Below are 20493 nucleotides of genomic sequence, written 5' to 3'. Positions count from 1 at the left end.
CTTGCAATCCCTCTCCCTAAGATTAGAAATATCATGGGAAGCAATGTGGGGAAACAAGGTAGCAATTGATCTTTGTCTTACCACATTAAGTTATTTCCCAAAGTAGAGAAGATATATTCATTGGTAGCACGACGCACAGTCATGGTTTTACTTCCCATCATGGTTCCACTTCCCATCATGCATTGGGGCAGGGCTGTAGTATCATTTACTGAAAGCTCAACAAATACACTAGATGGCAATATTTAGTCACAATAGACAAAGTCACAAGTCTTTCTATCCGTGGATCCCTCTCACAGAAAGAATGTTAATAATGTAAATGCCATCTTGAGGATTTATTGTCATAATAAACAAATACAGTACTTATGTACTGTATGTTGAATGTATATATTCGTCTGAGTTTTATTCAGTTTTTTCTTAATGCATTGCCAAAATGTATATGATCGGGAAAAATTATCGGGAATGATTGGAATTGAATCGGGAGCAAAAAAAGCAATCGGATCAGGAAATATCGGGATTGGCAGATACTCAAACTAAAACGATCGGGATTGGATCGGGAGCAAAAAAACATGATCGGAACAACCCTAATTTAAACACCCTGCGATTTTCCTGCGAAGTTGTCCCACTTAGAAATGATAGGCAGGTTTGAAATTTTCATGGTAGGTGCTAGTCCACTGTGAGACACAATCTAAAGGGGGGAAAAAATCCAGAAATAACAGTTTATGTTTTTTTTTTTAACTATTTACTTGTATAATACTGCTGCAAATAAGTATTTGAACACCTGTCTATGAAGTGGAGTGGAGGTGGATTTTTTGAGTCTGACTTTTTGACCTGTTTGAGGCGGTTAGCTGCATATAAACACGTGCCCATCCCATACAATCACTTCCTAACATGGTCAAGACAAAACAGCACTCCAAAGACACTGGAGAGAGAATTGTAGACCTGTGCAATTATTAGAAAATGTAAGAAGCTAAACGTGACTGTCAATCTCCCTCAGACTGGGGTTCCATTGCAAGATCTACCCTGTAGGGTCTCAATGATCCTAGGAATGGTGAGGAATCAGTCAAGAACTACACAGGAGTAGCTAATCAATGACATGAAAGGAGCTGGGACCTCCATTTCCAAGGTTACTGTTGGTAATACACTAAGACGTCATGGTTTAAAATCAGGCATGGCACGCAAGGTTCCCCTGTTTAAATCAGCACATCTCCAGACTCATTTTGTTTGCCAATGACCATTTGGATGATCCAGAGGAGTCACTGGATAAAGTCATATGGTCATATGAACTTTTTGGTCTTAATTCCACTCATGGTGTTTGGAAGAAGAAGAATAACGAGAACCATCCCAAGAACACCATCCCTACTGTGAAGCATGGGGGTGGTAGCATCATGCTTTAGGGGTGTTTTTTTCTGCATAGATGACTGCACTGTATTAAGGAGAGGATAACCAGGGCCACGTATCGTGAGATTTGGGGAATAACCTCCTTCCCTCAGTTAGAGCATTCAAAATGGGTCATGACTCGGTCTTCCAACACGACAATGGCCCGAATCAGACAGCCAGAATAACCAAGGAGTTGTTCGTAAAAAGCATATTAAGGTCCTGGAGGAGCCAAGCCAGTCTCCAGACCTAAAGCCAATACAGTACAAAATCTTTGGAGGAAGCTCAAACTCCGTGTTTCTCAATGACAGTCCAGAAACCTGATCTAGAGAAGATCTGTGTGGAGCAGTGGTTCAAAATACCTGCTGCAGTCTGTACAAACCTGGTGAAAAGTCAAAGGCTACTGTACCAAATATTAACATTGATTTTCTCATGTATTCAAGTATTTATCTGCATTAGTATACGACAAATACATTGTTAAAAAAAATCATAGTGATTTCTGGATTTTTTTTTTAGATTATTTCTCACAGTGGACAAACACCGACCATGAAAATTTCAAAAACGTCCATCATATTTCTATGTGGGAGAACTTGCAAAATCACAGGTTGTTCAAATACTTATTTTCCTCACTGTAGTATCAGCCACGTCTGAATAAGGACAAGGTTATGCAGACTCTTACTCACAGACTCTTACTCACAGAGTGCCACTTTCCATCGTTGTACTTCTCCCTGTTGAAGATCTCATTATTTTTGCCCACAGAGAGTCGTATCCTCCCTTTGGACATGTACAAAGCCAGGTGAGAGTTCCCTCCTCTAGTGGCAGCGAAGAACAACAAGCCCTCTGGAGATCGAGTCCGGATATCCAGAGCAAAGTGTGGCCTAGGGTAAAAAGATAATTTATATTGACTGGAACTAAGGTCAAGATCTGCCCTTGGGTCATTTCACGTGGCTTACAAAGGCACTTGCCTGGGCTGCAACACCTGCAACGGCAGACTATAGCTCAAGCGACTCACGGGCCCCCCCATGTGATACGCGGCTGTGACCAGGCCTGGTAGCACGCATGGAGACGCACTCTCATTCATACCACGCATCAGGACATTCTTGAGAAAAGCACAAAACACAAAGACTAATTAAACCTGAACCTTTCAGAAACTCATAGGTTTGGTCAATAAATCCTCTGGATCCCTCACCACTTTTAACTGGATTACAAAAAAACACAAACATATTTGAAATCGATACTTAAAGCAACACGTGGTAACTTTTCAGTTTTAGTCGACTTTAGCGAGACCGGTGGACAAAGACGGTAGTGTTTTTGCCTTAAGAAACACTGCATTTCCAATGAGGACCAGCGCACACCCGCATAGTGTGGTAAAATCATGATGGTTGCCTGCAGATGGATTAAACAAGATTTCTGTTTCCACATGTGAAGGATGAAAAGTAATAAGGTAATGAATCCATTTGTAGCTAAACAATAGCATATGATGGTTAGCAACCGTGTGGTTTTGTGTGGCTAAACCCGCCCACCTCACCCGAGCTTGTCAGCGCTGACGAGTTCGGTTGGGTTGGGGTTTGGTTTTTGGCGTCACGCCAGCAAGTGAAAGCCGGGCCAATGTTTATTCTGTATACCCTGGTAGCTGCCCTTAATTTTTTCCTCTTCAGACAAAACTTTTTGTCTCTGTTGCTCTGCCATTTTTGCTGAATTCAGGCGAAAGCATCTTTATAATGAATGGGGAAAGGAGGAAGTGACGTATGCCGTAAAGCAGTCAGCACATTTGTAGTTTTTTGTGTGTGTGTGTGGCAGGGTTCCTGCCACCCCCTTCAAAGTTAATTAGTGCCGGTGAAAGCGATACAGACTCCCTGAAGATACAAAACAGGTGTCATTCCACAAGTTGTAAGTCGACATATCATCACAAATGTTCTAAAAATATATTATATACAGGTTGAAAAGTTACCTAGTGTTGCTTTAAAGCCGATATTGTGACGATCGATAAGTGATCAACAAATGTCAATCAGTTTCATCACATTATTAGTTTGGAATTCTCACGATAGCTGTGCTCTGTGAGCATAGAATAATTAACAATTAATAGATATTTATTAAGAGATTCGAGGTCCAAATTATAACAAACAGTACAAGCAAAACATTAAAAATAATGATAATAAAATAACAATAATAGAAAGTGATTTACAGTAAACAACACAAGGTCTCCTAGCAACCCACTTTTAAAAGGCACCTACGCCAGTGCTTCCAAAACCATGACAAGCAGAGTGCAAAATTGTGCAAAATGTTAGTCAGGCCCGACCCGATCACATTTTTAGAACCATTCAGACGACTAAGAAAATTGAACATCAGTATCCTTAAAACAGACAGGAGAGTATTCACCCGGGCTGCTACAAACATTTCTGAAGCACTGCTCCATAAGGGCCTCTTTAACAAGATTCTCCTAGAGTCATCAATGAAAAGGTTGTGCAAAAAACTGATCATTTCGGCCAAATATGTGTTGAAGGGCCACAAAAGGACCAATAACCCTCTGTGGCCATTCATATTCTTATTTTATGCATGAATATTCAGCAAGATGAAATTGTTTTCTCTTGATAAAAGCTGACGTGTCATATGATACAAATTTAATGAAGAATATTGGAGATGTTTTAGTTTGTTTATTCCTAGGGACCATTAAAGGCTCCAAGCTTGAAAAATTTACATTTACTGTTAATTTACTTAGTGCTTTAAAGGGATAAAAGTTATTTTGATTTAATTGAAAGAAAATGGATTTATAAACATTGAATGGAGGAAAACAATATGGCAGGTAATTCTGATCATTACTCGTGTAAATTGGATGTTAAAAGACGGGAAAAACAAAAAATCAGTCTCGAAAGCACCAACCTTAAAGAGTAGAGTGCTGTTGTTATTTTGAGATAGCAGCTCATGTTTCACACCACCATGGTCTGCGATGTTAATCCACCATTACGGATCATATGTCTGTTTATGCAGTTCAATCCGTGTGGGTCCACGGCACACCTGATAATTGTATCTTTATCCGGTTGAGATTTAAACAGAGGTGGGTAGAGTACCCAAAAAATTTACTCAAGTAAGAGTAAAAGTTGTTATCCAGAAAATGTACTTAAGGAAAAAAAAAGCATCCAGTGAAAAGAATACTCAAGTAATGAGTAACATTTTGAGTAACTAATTTGTAACTAACTAAGTTATTTTTGTTTGATTTTCTTGTTTTAAACAATGGTATTTTTTTTTCTCTCAGCACAAACCTATCTATATGAACGATTGTTGTAATGATACTGTACAATAACCCATTACGTAAACACATTAAGTCAAAGAAATTTAAAAAAAAAAAAAAAAAAAAAAAAAAAAAACCTCATTAACAAGAGAAAAAAACCAGTAATGAAGTGATGAATTATTCGTACAAAAAGAGCAAGAGTGCCCTGCCCTCTAGTGGAGAAAATAGTTCCTAGTTTCAGTAGTGAATACTGTAGTTCCTTCATAGGTACCATATTGGCCCGAATATAAAACAGTGTTTTTTGCATTGAAATAAGACTGAAAAAATGGGGGTCGTCTTATATTCGCGGTCTAGACATTATACCTATCGACGACGCTAGATGGCGCCAGATATCATTGAAGCAATGTTCTGTCATGACACATCTCAGCTACTCTCAAGTTTAACCAGTTTGCATTATTTTATTATGTTGTTTCAAGACTATAGTTACAGGCAGACTTCACTTTGATGGTTAATGGAGTTATTTTATACTCTTTTTTTTAATTTTTTTTTACAATAGATGGGTTTATTTATATTTCAAAAACCAGAAGCCATTCATTTACGAATTTGATTGCACTTTAGTTTACATATTTAAATGTTCAGATATTAAGATTTGAATGAGGCAAAATAGCATGCTTTTTCTCTCAAATATGTTGTTATAATCATTTGTTTCAGATGTACTTAAATTATTTTCTGTATAAAAATTAATCTGGTGTTCAAAAAGTCTTTTGTCAAACTTGATTCTTGAAAAAGAGGGGGTCATCTTATAATTAGGGCAGTCTTATATTCAGGCCAATACGGTACTATTATGAAATTAACAGGATCATATCTACGGTTTTCCGTGGTCAACCGGTGCCAAATAAAAACTGGGAGAGGGCTTTAAACCCGCGTTTTCGATTCATGTTGAGGGCAGCGCTCTATGTCAAATACTTCATTTGTTACGGTGCTTTAAAGAGGCGTGATTGAACAGGCCCGCGTCATCATAGATCGGCAAGCTTGCGTCTGATTGGTGTAATGGAGTCATGTGATTACTGTTGCGACGTCTCATTGGTGAAATTAGTAACGCTACTCTTAGCAATAGCATCGCTAGCAAAAAAAAATAATTTGTAGAATAAAGACGAAAATTTTAATTAATCTTGTGTAGCCCAAAGTAGCGGAGTAAGATCAGTGTTTTTTCTTCCCAAATCTACTCAAGTAAAAGCAAAAAGTATGGCATAGTAAAACTACTCTTTGAAGCACATTTTTCTCAAAAAGTTACTCAAGAAAATGTAATGGAGTACATGTAAAGCGTTACTACCCACCTCTGGATTTAAAAATAAATAAAGAATACCAGCAAAAATGTTGCTACTAAGTCAAAAGGGAAACATTATTAAATCTATTTTGAAAATAATAAATAATAAAATAAAATTTTAAAAAAAACATTAAAACGTGTTACTTATTATTGCTATATATTGACATGGTGTTCGTGCAATGAGTTGGGATAAGTCAGATATTTACTTTCTTTTCATCAATTTTCAATGCTGCTAAAATCTATTTATGGTCTATTCCAGTTGCTTTTGGGGAAAAGGATGACTACATTCTGGACTGGTCAGCATTGTGTCAACCACTAACACTCGCGTTATGCTGCCAACACATCGGCGAGTCAACCACTGCAACCTCGGTGACTCTAGTTTATATCCTAACTGTTGAGTGGAGTGATTGTGGAGTGCTTGTGCGTCACTGTTTACATGGAAGAAAGAGACAATGAGGTGATTTCAGTCAAGCTGGTTATTTATGAGTGTTGTTTGAGCAAAATCCTCCATAGAAAAACCCGAAGGGATAAAACATGGTTTTTAATATTTATTATATCAGATGTTTAATTAGTCATGATGGTCCATTGGCTCATGCAGTGTCCCGGTTTTATTGAATGAAGGCACCATAATAAGAGAAGTGGCACAACGTTATGGTTAGATTGTCATCAGCGGGTCTTTTGGCTTGTTGTTCTTCATCTCTGGAAATAAGGCAGCAAAATGAAATCAGTAAAAGACATTTGGCACATATTGCATGAGTTGTCCATGCTCCTGCGGTATTTTTTTTTTTTTTCAAATTGAAGTAAGCATCTTTGGAGGGAAATGTCTGTTATTTAACGAAAACTCACTTATCAAGTAAAAATGTGTGTTCACAGGGATTAAGAATATCTCTCACCTTCTTTGGGTCCCGATTAATCATCTGTTGTGCAGGACTTTCGGATGTGCACACATCCAATAGAACGTCTCCAGACGACTTAAAGTCGGTCAAATCCTCGGGTTTGTACAGATGTTCTGGCCTGTGAGCGGGAAAAAAACAACGACAACACGACGTTAGAAAGTGTGAAGGGGGCACGGCTTGCCAAGGACAACCACCTTCTGGTGTAGAGGTTGGAGATGCAACCTCTGAATCTGGGTCCTCCCAAGATGACAGAACCGCCGGTGTTCTCCACAGTAATGAATCCGCCGAGTTCCCGACCACTGTCATTGTCATCGATGCGGAGCCCTGTCCTGCAGGGAAACATAAATACACTTTTAAACATAATTTTCTGTTTTTACAATAAACTCATGCATCCCAAGAAGTAACGTTTACAGGCGTGCTATTAATTTCTTAACTGGGAGGTGTAGCAGTGAATGATCGCTTAGTCATATGGATTGGACGTCTATCACCATTAATAGCAAGGAATGAGTGAACTCATTCACACACTCATTCACAATAAGCGTGCTTCATACCGTCCATCTTTTTTGAACGCAGTCAAATAATGCCACTGGCCATCAGCGTATGTGTTATTCGAAGTAAATATCTTGTTGTCAAAAGACATTTCCACAAAGCCATTTTGCAAACGCAGTAGAATCCTGCTATCCTGGATGAACAAGAGGAACAATGCAATTATTCGGATATGATTGATTTGATGGCACAGCAAAGTCAGGTTGCGTTTCAGGAACTGACGGCCTGGTTCGACTCCAGGAGGATGCCATCCTTATAAGTGCTTTTGAAGCCCAGCGAGACAAAGCCATCTTTGTTCAGGCTGAATCCCGGAAGGTCCGCCGACAGGGAGCTTCCCAGCCTAAACTCTGCTTTCCGAGTGGTCTGGATAAACAAAATAAGTCAATTAGTCGCACATTTCCTGTACTTGCATATGTGGTTATTGATCATCTGTAGTTACAGGATATTTTATATCCCACCCATTCACAATCCACATGCAAAATACTGAAACATGCAATTTATATGATTAAATGTACTTGTCCTGAGACCAAATTCAAAAAAATTTTCACTTTGACTTGTAAAGTGATAATGAAAACCCTTTGAATCCTTTTTAATAATTCAGAAGCCTTTGAAAACGTGTATCAATATATTTTGAGTCCAAGGCCATCTGTTGACCATTGGGTAAAAAGTAGGGATGTCCCGATCTTAGTTTTGCAGTCACCTGATTTTGAGAATCTGCTGATACGAAGTCCCGATCTGATACCGAAAAAAAAGTTTCTTGTTTCTTTTTTGAACAAAAGTTCCAAACATGTTACTGTCCCACCGTTCCGGCTTTATAGTGTGAATTATTTTTAAACAACAAAAATTTAGAATATGCTTGTCTTTATTAAATGCTTCATTGAGTGAGTCCACTCAAATCCACTCCCACTTTGACGCTCACGCTGCTGAGAAAAGCCTCTCACTTCAACAATAAGTTGCCACAGCACACTTATATAAGTTTAACGATGATTGATTCGAGAGCTGAAATGATTACTCGTATAATTAGATTCCAGATCATATGATTGGATTGGGACATCCCTACTAAAAAGTATACAGTGAGGCAAATAAGTATTTAGTCAACAACCAATTGTGCAAGTTCTCCTACTTGAAAAGATTAGAGAGGCCTGTAATTGTCAACATGGGTAAACCTCAACCACGAGAGACTGAATGTGGGAAAAAAAAAACAGAAAATAACATTGTTTGATTTTTAAAGAATTTATTTCCAAATTAGAGTGGAAACTAAGTATTTGGTCACCTACAAACAAGCAAGATTTCTGGCTGTCAAAGAGGTCTAACTTCTTCTAACAAGGCTCCACTCGTTACCTGTATTAATGGCACCTATTTTTACTCATTATCGGTATAAAAGACATCTGTCCACAACATCAGTCAGTCACACTCCAAACTCCACTACGGCCAAGACCAAAGAGCTGTCGAAGGACACCAGAGACAAAATTGTAGACCTGCACCAGGCTGGGAATACTGAATCTGCAATAGGTAAAACGCTTGGTGTAAAGAAATCAACTGTGGTAACAATTATTAGAAAATGGAAGACATACAAGACCACTGATAATCTCCCTCGATCTATGGCTCCAAGCAAGATCTCACCCCGTGGCGTCAAAATGATAACAAGAACGGTGAGCAAAAATCCCACAACCACACAGGGGGACCAAGTGAATGACCTACAGAGAGCTGGGACCACAGTAACAAAGGCTACTATCAGTAACACAATGCGCCGCCAGGGACTCAAATCCTGCACGTGTCCCCCTGCTGAAGCCAGTACACGTCCAGGCCCATCTGCGGTTCGCTAGAGAGCATTTGGATGATCCAGAAGAGGACTGGGACAATGTGTTATGGTCAGATGAAACCAAAATAGAACTTTTTGGTAGAAACACAGGTTCTCGTGTTTGGAGGAGAAAGAATACTGAATTGCATTCAAAGAACACCATAGCCACTGTGAAGCATGGGGGTGGAAACATCATACTTTGGGGCTGTTTTTCTGCAAAGGGACCAGGACGATTGATCTGTCTAAAGCAGACATGTCCAAAGTCCCGCCTGGGGGCCAAATGCGGCCCGTGGTCAAATTTCATCCGGCCCCCAGCCTCTGCTATAAAATCAATAATGTCTGGCCCGCACACGGACCTAATAAATTAGTCAGCAGTACTGCTACCAGCATATGAAATAGCTTACACATTAAATGCTGCTCCTCATTTACCCACTAAAAGGCAGCAGCACTTGAAGCAACATTACTCCGTGTGACTCTATACTCCCAATTTTCTGAAATAGCGACAATCAACACAAAAAAAAAAACTTGACTGCGACGGCCGACGCTTTTAAGGATAGGTGGAAATTGGACTATTTCTTCTCTAAAATATGCAAAACCTGTGTCTGCCTCATTTGCAAAGAGACAGTCGCTGTTTTTAAAGAGTTCAATGTGAGGCGATATTACCAAACAAGACACGCTGACATGTACGACAAGATTACAGGGAAGATTCGTAGCGAGAAATTGAAGCAACTTAAAGGTAGTTTAATTTTATAGCAGCAGTATTTCGCAAGAGCCCAAGAGATGAAAGAGAACGCCACAAAGGATTGTTGCAAGATTTTGTGGAAATTATTAATTAAAAAAATAATAAAGCAAATGTGAGACACAGAATGGCTTGCTAAAATTTGCTTACGCAAATATATTGTTCCACGTAAAGGACGTCAGCCAAGGTCGGCCCCCACATTTTTACCACACCAAACCTGGCCCCCTTTGCAAAAAGTTTGGACACCCCTGGTGTAAAGGAAAGAATGAATGGGGCCAAGGATCGAGAAATTTTGAGTGAAAATTTCCTTCCATCAGCAAGGGCATTGAAGATGAGACGTGGCTGGGTCTTTCAGCATGACAAATATCCCAAACACACAACCAGGGCAACAAAGGAGTGGCTTCGTAAGAAGCACTTCATGGTCCTGGAGTGGCCTAGCCAGTCTCCAGATCTCAACCTCATAGAAAATCTGTGGAGGGAGTTGAAAGTCTGTGTTGCCCAACGACAGCCCCAAAACATCACTCCTCTAGAGGAGATCTGCATGGGGGAATGGGCCAAAATACCAGCAACAGTGTGTGAAAAGCTTGTGAAGAGTTACAGAAAACGTTTGGCCTCTGTTATTGCCAACAAAGGGTACATAACAAAGTACTGAGATGAACGTTTGGTATTGACCAAATACTTATTTTCCACCATGATTTGCAAATAAATTCTTTAAAAATCAAACAATGTGATTTTCTGTTTTTTTTTTTCCACATTCTGTCTCTCATGGTTGAGGTTTACCCATGTTGATAATTACAGGTCTCTCTAATATTTTCAAGTGGGAGAACTTGCACAATTAGTGGTTGACTAAATACTTATTTTCCCCACTGTAAATTTATTCTTCCTCTGGCCACCATGCACCGTCTCACCAAGTTTGACAACTGTGTGAATCATAGTCTCCAAAAAAAGCCAGACACATGGCCAGATTCTTGTAAATTACAGTGTGTTTGCGATGGAGCCTTGGAATCTTGACTCACCAAGGAATCTTTGGGACAACCTCTACTGATGCCCACCGTCTCGTCAAGCAGTTTAAAGTTGTTGTTGAGCTTCACATTGTTCAAGCAGCCTCTTAAAGCTTGCATTGTAATGTTGTGTCTGTCAGCAGAAAGCCAAGTCAGTTTGACGCCAGCCTTTCTAATATGGTGCAAAAATCAGAAATGAGAAGCGCTTACTTTTCCCTCATTTCTGAGGGTGCACCACCGATGTAATATTCTTTGAATTCAGTGCTAGTGAACTGAGCTTCGGCCGAGGCCACCTCTTTATTGGCTACACGGACTGTAAACTTCCCTTTGTTCGTCACGATTATGAGCACATCCAACCAGTCTCGTTTCTGAAGGTCAAAAAACAAGAACAGGAGCGCATGACTAAATTTTATCATTTCAGTGTCATTAAGTAGCTCAGTTCTGACTTACCGGGAATGTTTTTAAGTCCTTTGTGGCTGGTTCTTGTAACAAGTTACTACGCAGGTGAACAACACCCTTCTCAATTGTCACTGTAAAATATTTGTCCTTTATTGGGCGAGGAGGAGAAGACAGAGGTTAAGGTTATTTAGGAATTGGAAGAAATTTCCATTGAAAGCCTAAACTGTCTTTTAATTCTAGGATGACTTGTTGTCAGATAATTCACTATCATCTGAAAGCGTGACAGCGATTTTTCGCTGCAAACCTTTCCATTTCAAAAGGGCATGACATCTACAGTGTATCACAGAAGTGAGTACACCCCTGGCATTTCTGCAGATATTTAAGTATATCTTTTCATGGGACAACACTGACAAAATGACACTTTGACACAATGAAAAGTAGTCTGTGTGCAGCTTATATAATAGAGTTCATTTATTTTCCCCTCAAAATAACTCAAAATATAGCCATTAATATCTAAATCCCTGGCAACAAAAGTGAGTACACCCCTTAGAAACTACGGACATCCCTAAATGTCCAAATTGAGTACTGCTTGTCATCTTTTTCCAAAATGTCATGTGAATCGTTACAGGAGTGCTGTCAGCATTGCTGCAGAGATTGAAGAACTCAGCCTGTTAGTGCTCAGACCAAACGCCGCACTCTACATCAAACTGGTGTGCATGGCTGTCAACCCAGGAGGTAGCCTCTTCTGAAGACGGTACACAAGAAAGCCCGCAAACAGTTTGCTGAAGACATGTCAACAAAGCACATGGATTACTGGAACCGTGTCCTATGGTCTGATGATACGGGCAGGCTTTCTTGTGTACCGTCTTCAGAAGAGGCTTCCTCCTGGGGTGAAAGCCATACACACCAATTTGATGCAGAGTGCGGTGTATGGTCTGAGCACTAACAGGCTGACCCTCAACCTCTTCAATCTCTGCAGCAATGCTGTAACGAGTCACATGACATTTTGGAGGGAAAATGACAAGCAGTACTCAATTTGGACATTTAGGGATGTACTCACTCTTGTTGCCAGGGGTTTAGATATTAATGGCTATATTTGAGTTATTTTAAGGGGAAAAATAAATTAACTCTGTTATATAAGCTGCACACAGACTACTTTTCATTGTGTCAAAGTGTCATTTTGTCAGTGTTGTCCCATGAAAAGATATACTTAAATAGGTGCAGAAATGCCAGGGGTCTACTCACTTTTGTGATATGCTGTATCACTGTCTTCGGCAGCCAATAGATTCAGAATAACTTACCTCATTTCCTATGTATAAAAGCAGGCCGTTTTCTGAATGTGTCAAGATAGATATGCTGATAAGGAGAATTGCTGGTTTCTTGTCGATATTCACACGGCCGTAGCCAGTGCCTTCTAAATAAAAGCCCAGTGGAGAGACATACCTGCATGCCAAAGAGAACACAATTTGAAAAAAAAAAAAAGTTCCGTTGAGTAAGATTTTTATGATGATTAGAATTAAATTGCAATGCTGATTCACAAATTGAAATTATTTTTTTCTCCACAGTTCAGCCTACAGAAAAGCAAAAAATGATGGCTGACTACAGTATCAAATGCAGTAGTTCTCGAATCACACATTCCAGAACTAGTTAAAAATATCAAAATTATTACCTTAACAACTTCCACACAATTAAAATTTGCAGTAGTCGTATCCTTTGTAAAACATAATAGGAGGTTTTACCCCACACACAAAAAAAATGTGTGGCACACCGCCACAGCAAAATAAAAGCCGCAACACCTAGCAAATGAGATTTTTTTAAGATTTAAAGAAACTGTAGAAAACTAAGAAACTAAGATTTAATAGACTGTATATTAGAGGTGTGCAAAATTTCCAATTCTTAGCTTATTTGCGATTCGGCCGCGAGAACGATTCACGAATTCCGATTATTGAAATATGCCAAGAAAAGCGGGACTAAAACACAGTCAGTGCAGTCTTCGGTACGCAATAATGAACGGACAGAGAGTAAACATCAAAGCTTAAGTCACTGCTCTAGCTCATGTTATGCCGCTAGATAAAAAAACAACAATACCTGACTCCAGCAGACAGCCGCTACAAACTATGCCTACATAGTGCTACGGTAGATATCACATATATAAAGAACTAGATCCGAAATGACAGACGTGGCGGTGTTAGCTGCACATGTTTAGAAAACTAGATGCGAAATGAAAGACTCGCCGGCCTTAGTAAACAGCCGCCATCTTAAAGCAGTAGACTTATCTGGAAGGCTGTCATAGCAAACCTTCCGAGCGAACCTAATTAACTTTTTATCTAAATTACTCCTAAATCGGCAAAATCTTGACTTGAATCTATCTTTAACTGATGAAACCGTTTTGAAACTTTCACATGTCAATAGTAGACAGAAGGGACATCATGGAATAACGGAAGCAATTTTAACAACTTTAACAGTTGATACACAACATTAAATTAATTGAATGTATTTCAAAGCTGCTAATACAGAATGAGGACTTGAGTATTTTATTTACTGTTTTGAACTATTAACTTGATACTGAAATAGTACTTTATTTACGCCTGAGAGGATTTTTGTACAATTTTTGTAACTAGTGTACGAAACATTAAAAGCAGCTAATAGCTGGGGGGTTGTGTGCATCAATAAACGATTTATATTCGAATTGTAGCCTCTGAATCGTAATCGTAATGGAATCGTTAGGTGCCCCAAGATTCCCACCTCTAATGTATATAGCTAATTATTTACGCACTATTTGCCAGAAGTCATCTGAAATAGCACGTCAAATACTAATTGTTCCTTTATTTTGAAAATCACAAGGGTTCTCCTGTTGCAAGCTTGTACCTGACTTTGAAATCGGGAGAAAAATACACAGTAAGGTATTTCAAGTTAATGAATGTAATTCTGGTTTAAGCCTGTGAAAAAGACCTTAGTATTGACATTGACATAACATTTCAGTTCTTTATGGCGTGTGTTTGACCCGAATCATTGCATTCTAGCATAGCATTTGTTTGTTGTTGATGTCACTGGTTGCAATTTCAGATCACAATTTGGATGTATTTAGAAAATATTTCAGTTGTCAACGGACATGGGTCCGTTAAAAGAAGGACTATTATTGTTGTGGTAATGTAGTACGTATTAGGGCTAAATAAAGGAAAAAAAGGACTATGAGATATAAGTCGTACTATTGCTACGAGGAAATAGAGTCGTATTATTACGTAGGGGTAATGTAGCTGTAATCAGCTATACATTTTACGTACATATACCATAGCTGAGAGCTACGACGAAGCATTAGTATAAATCGTACTATTGATTATAATTTGATGTAGATGAGGCAAAATATTAAGGATTTCCTTATTTGTTAAACCGATTCTAAAACACAAGACGCTTGCAATTTTGTTGATTTTAACGGAGGCCGCAACACGCTACTTAAAGTATGTAGCTGCTTATTTAGCTATGTTAGCCCTACGTAATAATACGATTTTTATTCTCGTACAATTCATTTGACATTCATTCTGGTACTAAGAGTTCGACTTTTTTCTCGTAGTACTACGTTGTAGCTCCCAGCTAAGGTACATGTACACAAAGTGCGTAGCGCCATTACCCCTACGTACCACCACAGCTTAAAAAAATCCAAGGGGAAACCCTGTAATTGTGCTAAATAAACATTGAAGTCATGCATGTTTTTTTTCATTGTATGTCAATATTAGGGATTTTTTTTTTAAGAAAACAAAGACATAGTATGTTAAGTACAGTATTTTTCATATTTAAAAAATATTTGACGTGATGGGAAAAAAATGATCAATTTGGACTTTGGAAATTTGTTAAAAACAGCTGTCAGACCTAACGCAACAACTATTGTTTGCCCCAGTCTACTTCAATTCAACACCACCCCTGTCAACAGCTGTAGCTGTCAATTACATAATCGCGAAACCAACCTCTTGCATGGAGTCTCCACATTAATTTTGTCTTTGTTCCGGAAATTGTACAGGCTGACAACCTTGTTGTTAAAGTAGCCCATCTCGATGCAACCTTTGTACATGGGATAGTTGAGAGGTGCTGGCGGCTGAGGAGAAAAGATAACATTCTAGTACATGGTAATTTAGGATTGAGGCATTCTTGCTTGCAAATTGTGTTGCCATGATCTCACAGTGAAGTTGGAAGGGTAGCCTCCGACGTAGAAAACCAAGTCATCTGTGCTGAGATCCATGAGGTTTTGGGTGTTATCTGCTTTGTTGGCACCCACAACCGGAATACCGGGAGTGTCCGATGTGAAGTCTTTTGTGAGAACCAACTGTGCATCTTGATACATCCTAAATGACCAGAAAATTAAAACTTAAAAACATAGACAAGGCAGTAGAATAAAAGATTGCCACAGAATCAGCTTTCTCAGCATGTTTAGAGTACCCCATTCTGTACATTAGCAGTGGTTAATTTTTCAATCAGAAAGTTACGGAATACAAAGTATATATGAGAGCCAAGGGATGAGGGAACGTTGTCAATTAATTCATCACGATCTGCTATATATACACTTAATATATGAATCTTGTTTTCTTTACCTGTTCAGGTCCACTTTATCAAACTTGGCTGGCTCTGATGGAGATTGGGTGATAGAATCAGTTTTTATGACGTGCTCCAATCCATTCAGCCTGTAGGCGGCGTGGAGCACGTTGTTCTTCAAGACCATGCCGATGTAGTTCTTGGAGGGCTGGAATAAGCTGGTTGTTAACATATTGACTGGCTTTATCGTAAAACTTTATTTTAACCCTATATTGCCAGACGGATCACATTTGATACAACTAAAATTTCACGATTTTGAGACTAATTCCGAATTTTGATAATTCTTTTTGAAGAAAAAAAAATGATGGATGCAAGTCAACACATGCATCTGCAGGTTCCATGAGAAAAACAAACAGGATTTAGCAAGGGTTATAGATATCAGAGCGCTTATTACACATATTCATTTTGACCTTTCTTTTTACCAATTTGAAAAAAAAAAAGGTTTCATTGGGACCTTATTTTTCAAATTTTGGGATTCTCTGATAATTGCTTCATGTTGCAGGTATTTAAGGGCTAGACCAGTGGTTCTTAATCTTGCAAAAGGTACCGAACCCCAAGGGTTTCATATGTGAATTCACCTAATCCTTCAGAATTCGATAATAAAGCTTTTTTTTTTTTTCAAATTCAAAACCGATATATCTAAGCTAGCAAGCTAATTATTGAGCAAAATCCCATTCAAAATTCTTACTTTAAAAGAATGTTTTATAAACAGGTCAAAATTTGAGACCATGCTGCCCATTGGTCTGTTGTATTCCCTCATACCAAGTGCGAGTTGACCTTCCACTGAGCAAACCAGTTCCTCCTCCCATCTGATTGAGGACTAACAGTTAAAAGAAATGGATTAAGCCTGTAAATTGGGAGCAAACCAAACTAAAACCTGGTCTAAAAAGCCACTTTGCCTAAATTTAATCAGCGTACGAAAATAGGGCTCTGCGTTTCTTTATCTTTGCCGAACCCCTGACACTTACTCACCGAACCCCTGGGTTCGATCGAACACAGGTTAAGAACCACTGTTCCAGACGTATTCTGTAACCTTTCATATGACATTCATTCAACTAATTGGTTGCCATTGACGGTGGTCAACCCATTTGGAGTGGGGTGGCCAGCATCTGCTGCCAACCTTTCAGTTCAAATGGATTGGACATCTATCACTGGCAATGGCACATAAAAAATAGGATTTGCACTTACATTTTTGCTGCCAAGATACATCACAAACATGTCTCCTTTGTCCGCAGCCTGTTTGCGTCGACGTCGTCCATCCCCCCTGCCCTCAGGCCTCTGTAGAGACAAAGACAAGGCTGTGTATGCCTTCAGCTCCTCCAGGTCCTTGGGCGGATGCAACTCCACGTGGCCGTCGCCTGCGAACTTCATCGGCACAGCAATCTGGAGGAAAACATGAGGAATTGTTAGGAGAAGACGTACATGAGTGTGAAATATTTCGAAAGAGCGGTACCTCACCCTGTTGGCTGCGTCGCGCGCTTGGTTAATAAGTTCCTTCAGTTTTTTCACATTGTCTGTGATGTTTTTTAGTGGCGTAAATTGCGAGGTCATGGTCTCCACCTCTGAGATCTTGTCGTTCAGTGATGGAATGGATTTCATCAAGTTCTTCACTGAAAACAGTGGCCAAAATGTGATTTGTAAAAATACAATTTTCAAATACAATCAATGAAATACAATAGAATTTTGCATTTCTCAAGCCACCTCACCTGTTTGGTCCACATCATCCAGCAGGCTGCCAAGGTTGGAATCCCCGGGGGTGACGCTGATTTTGTCCATTTCTTTCTTGATGGCATCAAGTTTGTCCATGGTGTCGCTGGCCGAGTCGTTAGCGGAAGCAGCCTTTCTCTTGGCATTATCAATCATATCGGCAAGATCATCTGTAGGGGAGAAAGCGATCGAAACGATGGAGGTTCCCGCCTAATCGACCATCGCACGAACAGATCGCAAACGGCTTTGCACAGTACCTCTTCTAATGTCGTCCAGCTTCCTTTGCGCATCCGCAAGTTCAGCCTCAAGTTCATTCTTCACCCTGTCTGCATTCTTCAGTCGCTTCTTTATGTTAGGAATTTCTTTGGCAGCATCTGGACAAACATGAGGAAGAAGTGAGTGTTTGCTAGTCTTACTAAGACAAAGTGTGAAGAACATATGATTACCATCTAAAACATCCTGTGCCTCTTCTGCATTCTGCACCAGTTCAGCACCACTCTCATTCAGGTCTTTTGCTCTTTCGGCCAGTTTTCGTTTTTTTACATCCTTAAAGGAATAAATAAAAATAAATATAAAGTTAATGAATGATTACATTACATGTTTGTGAATGTTCTCAATCATTCATTTTATTCTCAAGGCATGCAAACGATCACAAGTGCTGTTCTGCTTGTTCGATTTACTAACTCATTCGTTTCCATTCAAATGTATATTGCATATTATATATAATATATTAATATATATATATATAGTATATATTATAAATGTATATTAAATGTATATTATTATATATTAAATTGTATATTATGTCTATTACTGTCACTGGCACCAAAAGAGTTGAGAGATTTGCCAGCCAACTCAGTTCAAACTGATCGCCATCAATGGTAGAGAATTGGTTGATTACTGAAATACCGTAAATCAATTGTTTGGGTGTCAGCATACTTGTCGGACTGTAATGCGCACCACAATAAAAGGCTTCATAGTGCATCAATGCACTGCATTTGTCATGTGATCTTTATCTATTTGCATTAATATCTTGTTTTTATTTCTCAGATCTTTTCATGCATGTATGCAAACTTAGCAAGGAAAGTGCGTCTATTTTAAATCCTTGTAGTTTTCGGAACATAATCAGTTGGACATAGCCACCTAACATAATTTTTAAAAATTAATCTGGTTTTAAAAAAGTATAATGGCAAACAGCAAAAAAATGGTCACTTTTTCAAAATATATGATTGCCAATTTATACAGAAAGAACAAATGCTAAACAGATTATTCAGTGACTTACATTCAAGGCTTTGTCAGCAGCTTCTTTGGCTTGGTTAGCGGCAGCCTCGGCGGCTTTAACGGCGTCAGTGATGTTTTTGTAGGCATCGATAGCGTCGTTGGCGTTGCGAACCTCGGGGCGTTCACTCGCGTTCTTCACGGCACTAAGTAACACAGGAAGAGCTCACTACAAGTTTAAAATCAACAATGTGTCCTGTGAGTGCATAGTTGCACGCCATTAACTTACTCCTCCAGTTCCTTTGACATCTTCTTGAGATTTTTTGCGTGGTTCTCAGCCGCTTCCACGACACCCTCCTTGGCCGCCACTTTGGAAATCTCGTTAACCTTCTTGGTCAAGTCGGTCTTGCCGCCGTCCAGTTCAGCGGCCAACTTTTCATACGCCTGCACAAGCAAATGATACTTAAAGCATTCCACTGACTGAGGTACAGTGATTTTTATCTGCGGGGATTGCGTGTTAGGACCTGACAGGTATCTCAATTACATCTAGTCGTTTATCATAAGTTAATAATATTCCCAAATTCTTCATGTCATTTTAGTCCTCAGGGTGTACTCAAGAGTTCAGTAGAAATGTCATGTCATATTTATGCTTGTAAACAGTGTTAGAATATAACGGCGTTACTAACGGCGTTATTTTCTTCAGTAGTGAGTAATCTAATTAATTACTTTTCTCATCTTGGCAACGCCGTTACCGTTCCTGAGGCGGGAAAGGCGTGCGTTACTATGTTGGTTGATTGACGCGAGAAAAGTCTGAGAAAGACAGACTCACGAAGACGAGAGAGCAGAGCAGGAGTGGGGAAAAGGCGAGGGAGGGTGACGCCGTTGCAAACCCGATGCTACTATGCTTGGTGGCTCCAATAATACCTGACTGTAGCCAATAGCCTACAAACTACGCCCACATGATGCTTCGGTAGATATCACATATATATAGAACTAGCTGCAAATGACAGACACGGCTGCATTAGCAACATGTATAATAAAGAACTACTGTACATGCGTTAGTAAACAGCCGCCATCTTAAAGCAGTAGATTTCTCAGGAAGTCTCTGTTGTAGAGAACCTTCCTAGCGAACCTAAGTAACTTTTTATCTAAAATGCTCCTAAATCGACAAAATCTTAAATCTATCTTTAAATGACGAAATAGTTTTAAAACTTACACATGTCAAAAGTAGACAAAGGAGAACTAATGCAATAACGGGAGCAACTTTAACAACTTTGACAGGTGATTCACAACATTAAATGACTTCCAAACATAGCAAAGGTTACTATCTAGTTATCGTAATATCCGCAATACCCCTTTGTCTAGTTAAGTTTAGGGTAAAGAAGTAAAGAAAGGTAAAGCTAGGGCCAACTGTCCAAAAAAAAAACCTTTAAACTTCACATTGAGTGACCTTTTTTCTTTTTTGAGAAAAAAAACATGAACATTATCACCACTTACTTTGCCAAGTAACTAATTACTCTTACATTCAGGTAACTGAGTTACTAACGCAATTACTTTTTGGGAGAAGTAATTTGTAACTGTAATTAATTATTTTTTTAAAGTAAGATTAACAACACTGCTTGTAAATGGATTCAGCTAAGTGTAATTCTTCCTCAATAGGTCAGGTTAAAAA

General features: G+C 39.1%; 1 protein-coding gene across 5 annotated transcripts in view; it reads right to left on the bottom strand.

Annotated features, from left to right (window-relative positions):
• Positions 1 to 20493, bottom strand: part of LOC130929808 (laminin subunit alpha-3-like) — a 122112-nt gene that overhangs the window by 18550 nt on the left and 83069 nt on the right. For 2 of the 5 annotated variants that reach the window (XM_057857330.1, XM_057857331.1), the window contains exons 52-71: positions 19111 to 19265; positions 18886 to 19027; positions 18050 to 18149; positions 17861 to 17977; positions 17603 to 17773; positions 17355 to 17506; positions 17085 to 17279; positions 15896 to 16044; positions 15487 to 15649; positions 15275 to 15402; positions 12614 to 12755; positions 11364 to 11459; positions 11124 to 11281; positions 10929 to 11046; positions 7595 to 7735; positions 7378 to 7508; positions 7021 to 7155; positions 6824 to 6944; positions 2328 to 2473; positions 2072 to 2252 (exon numbers count right to left, since the gene is read on the bottom strand). In XM_057857330.1, the coding sequence (XP_057713313.1) occupies positions 2072 to 2252; positions 2328 to 2473; positions 6824 to 6944; positions 7021 to 7155; positions 7378 to 7508; positions 7595 to 7735; positions 10929 to 11046; positions 11124 to 11281; positions 11364 to 11459; positions 12614 to 12755; positions 15275 to 15402; positions 15487 to 15649; positions 15896 to 16044; positions 17085 to 17279; positions 17355 to 17506; positions 17603 to 17773; positions 17861 to 17977; positions 18050 to 18149; positions 18886 to 19027; positions 19111 to 19265 (2841 nt within the window). Of the gene's footprint in view, positions 1 to 2071; positions 2253 to 2327; positions 2474 to 6355; positions 6630 to 6823; positions 6945 to 7020; positions 7156 to 7377; positions 7509 to 7594; positions 7736 to 10928; positions 11047 to 11123; positions 11282 to 11363; positions 11460 to 12613; positions 12756 to 15274; positions 15403 to 15486; positions 15650 to 15895; positions 16045 to 17084; positions 17280 to 17354; positions 17507 to 17602; positions 17774 to 17860; positions 17978 to 18049; positions 18150 to 18885; positions 19028 to 19110; positions 19266 to 20493 lie in introns of those variants that run through there. The other 3 variants (XM_057857332.1, XM_057857334.1, XM_057857333.1) reach the window with 2 other exon arrangements.

Source organism: Corythoichthys intestinalis, chromosome 14, assembly GCF_030265065.1.
Source record: "Corythoichthys intestinalis isolate RoL2023-P3 chromosome 14, ASM3026506v1, whole genome shotgun sequence".
Taxonomy (NCBI): Eukaryota; Metazoa; Chordata; class Actinopteri; order Syngnathiformes; family Syngnathidae; genus Corythoichthys; species Corythoichthys intestinalis.
This window is presented reverse-complemented; position numbering and strand designations above follow the sequence as displayed.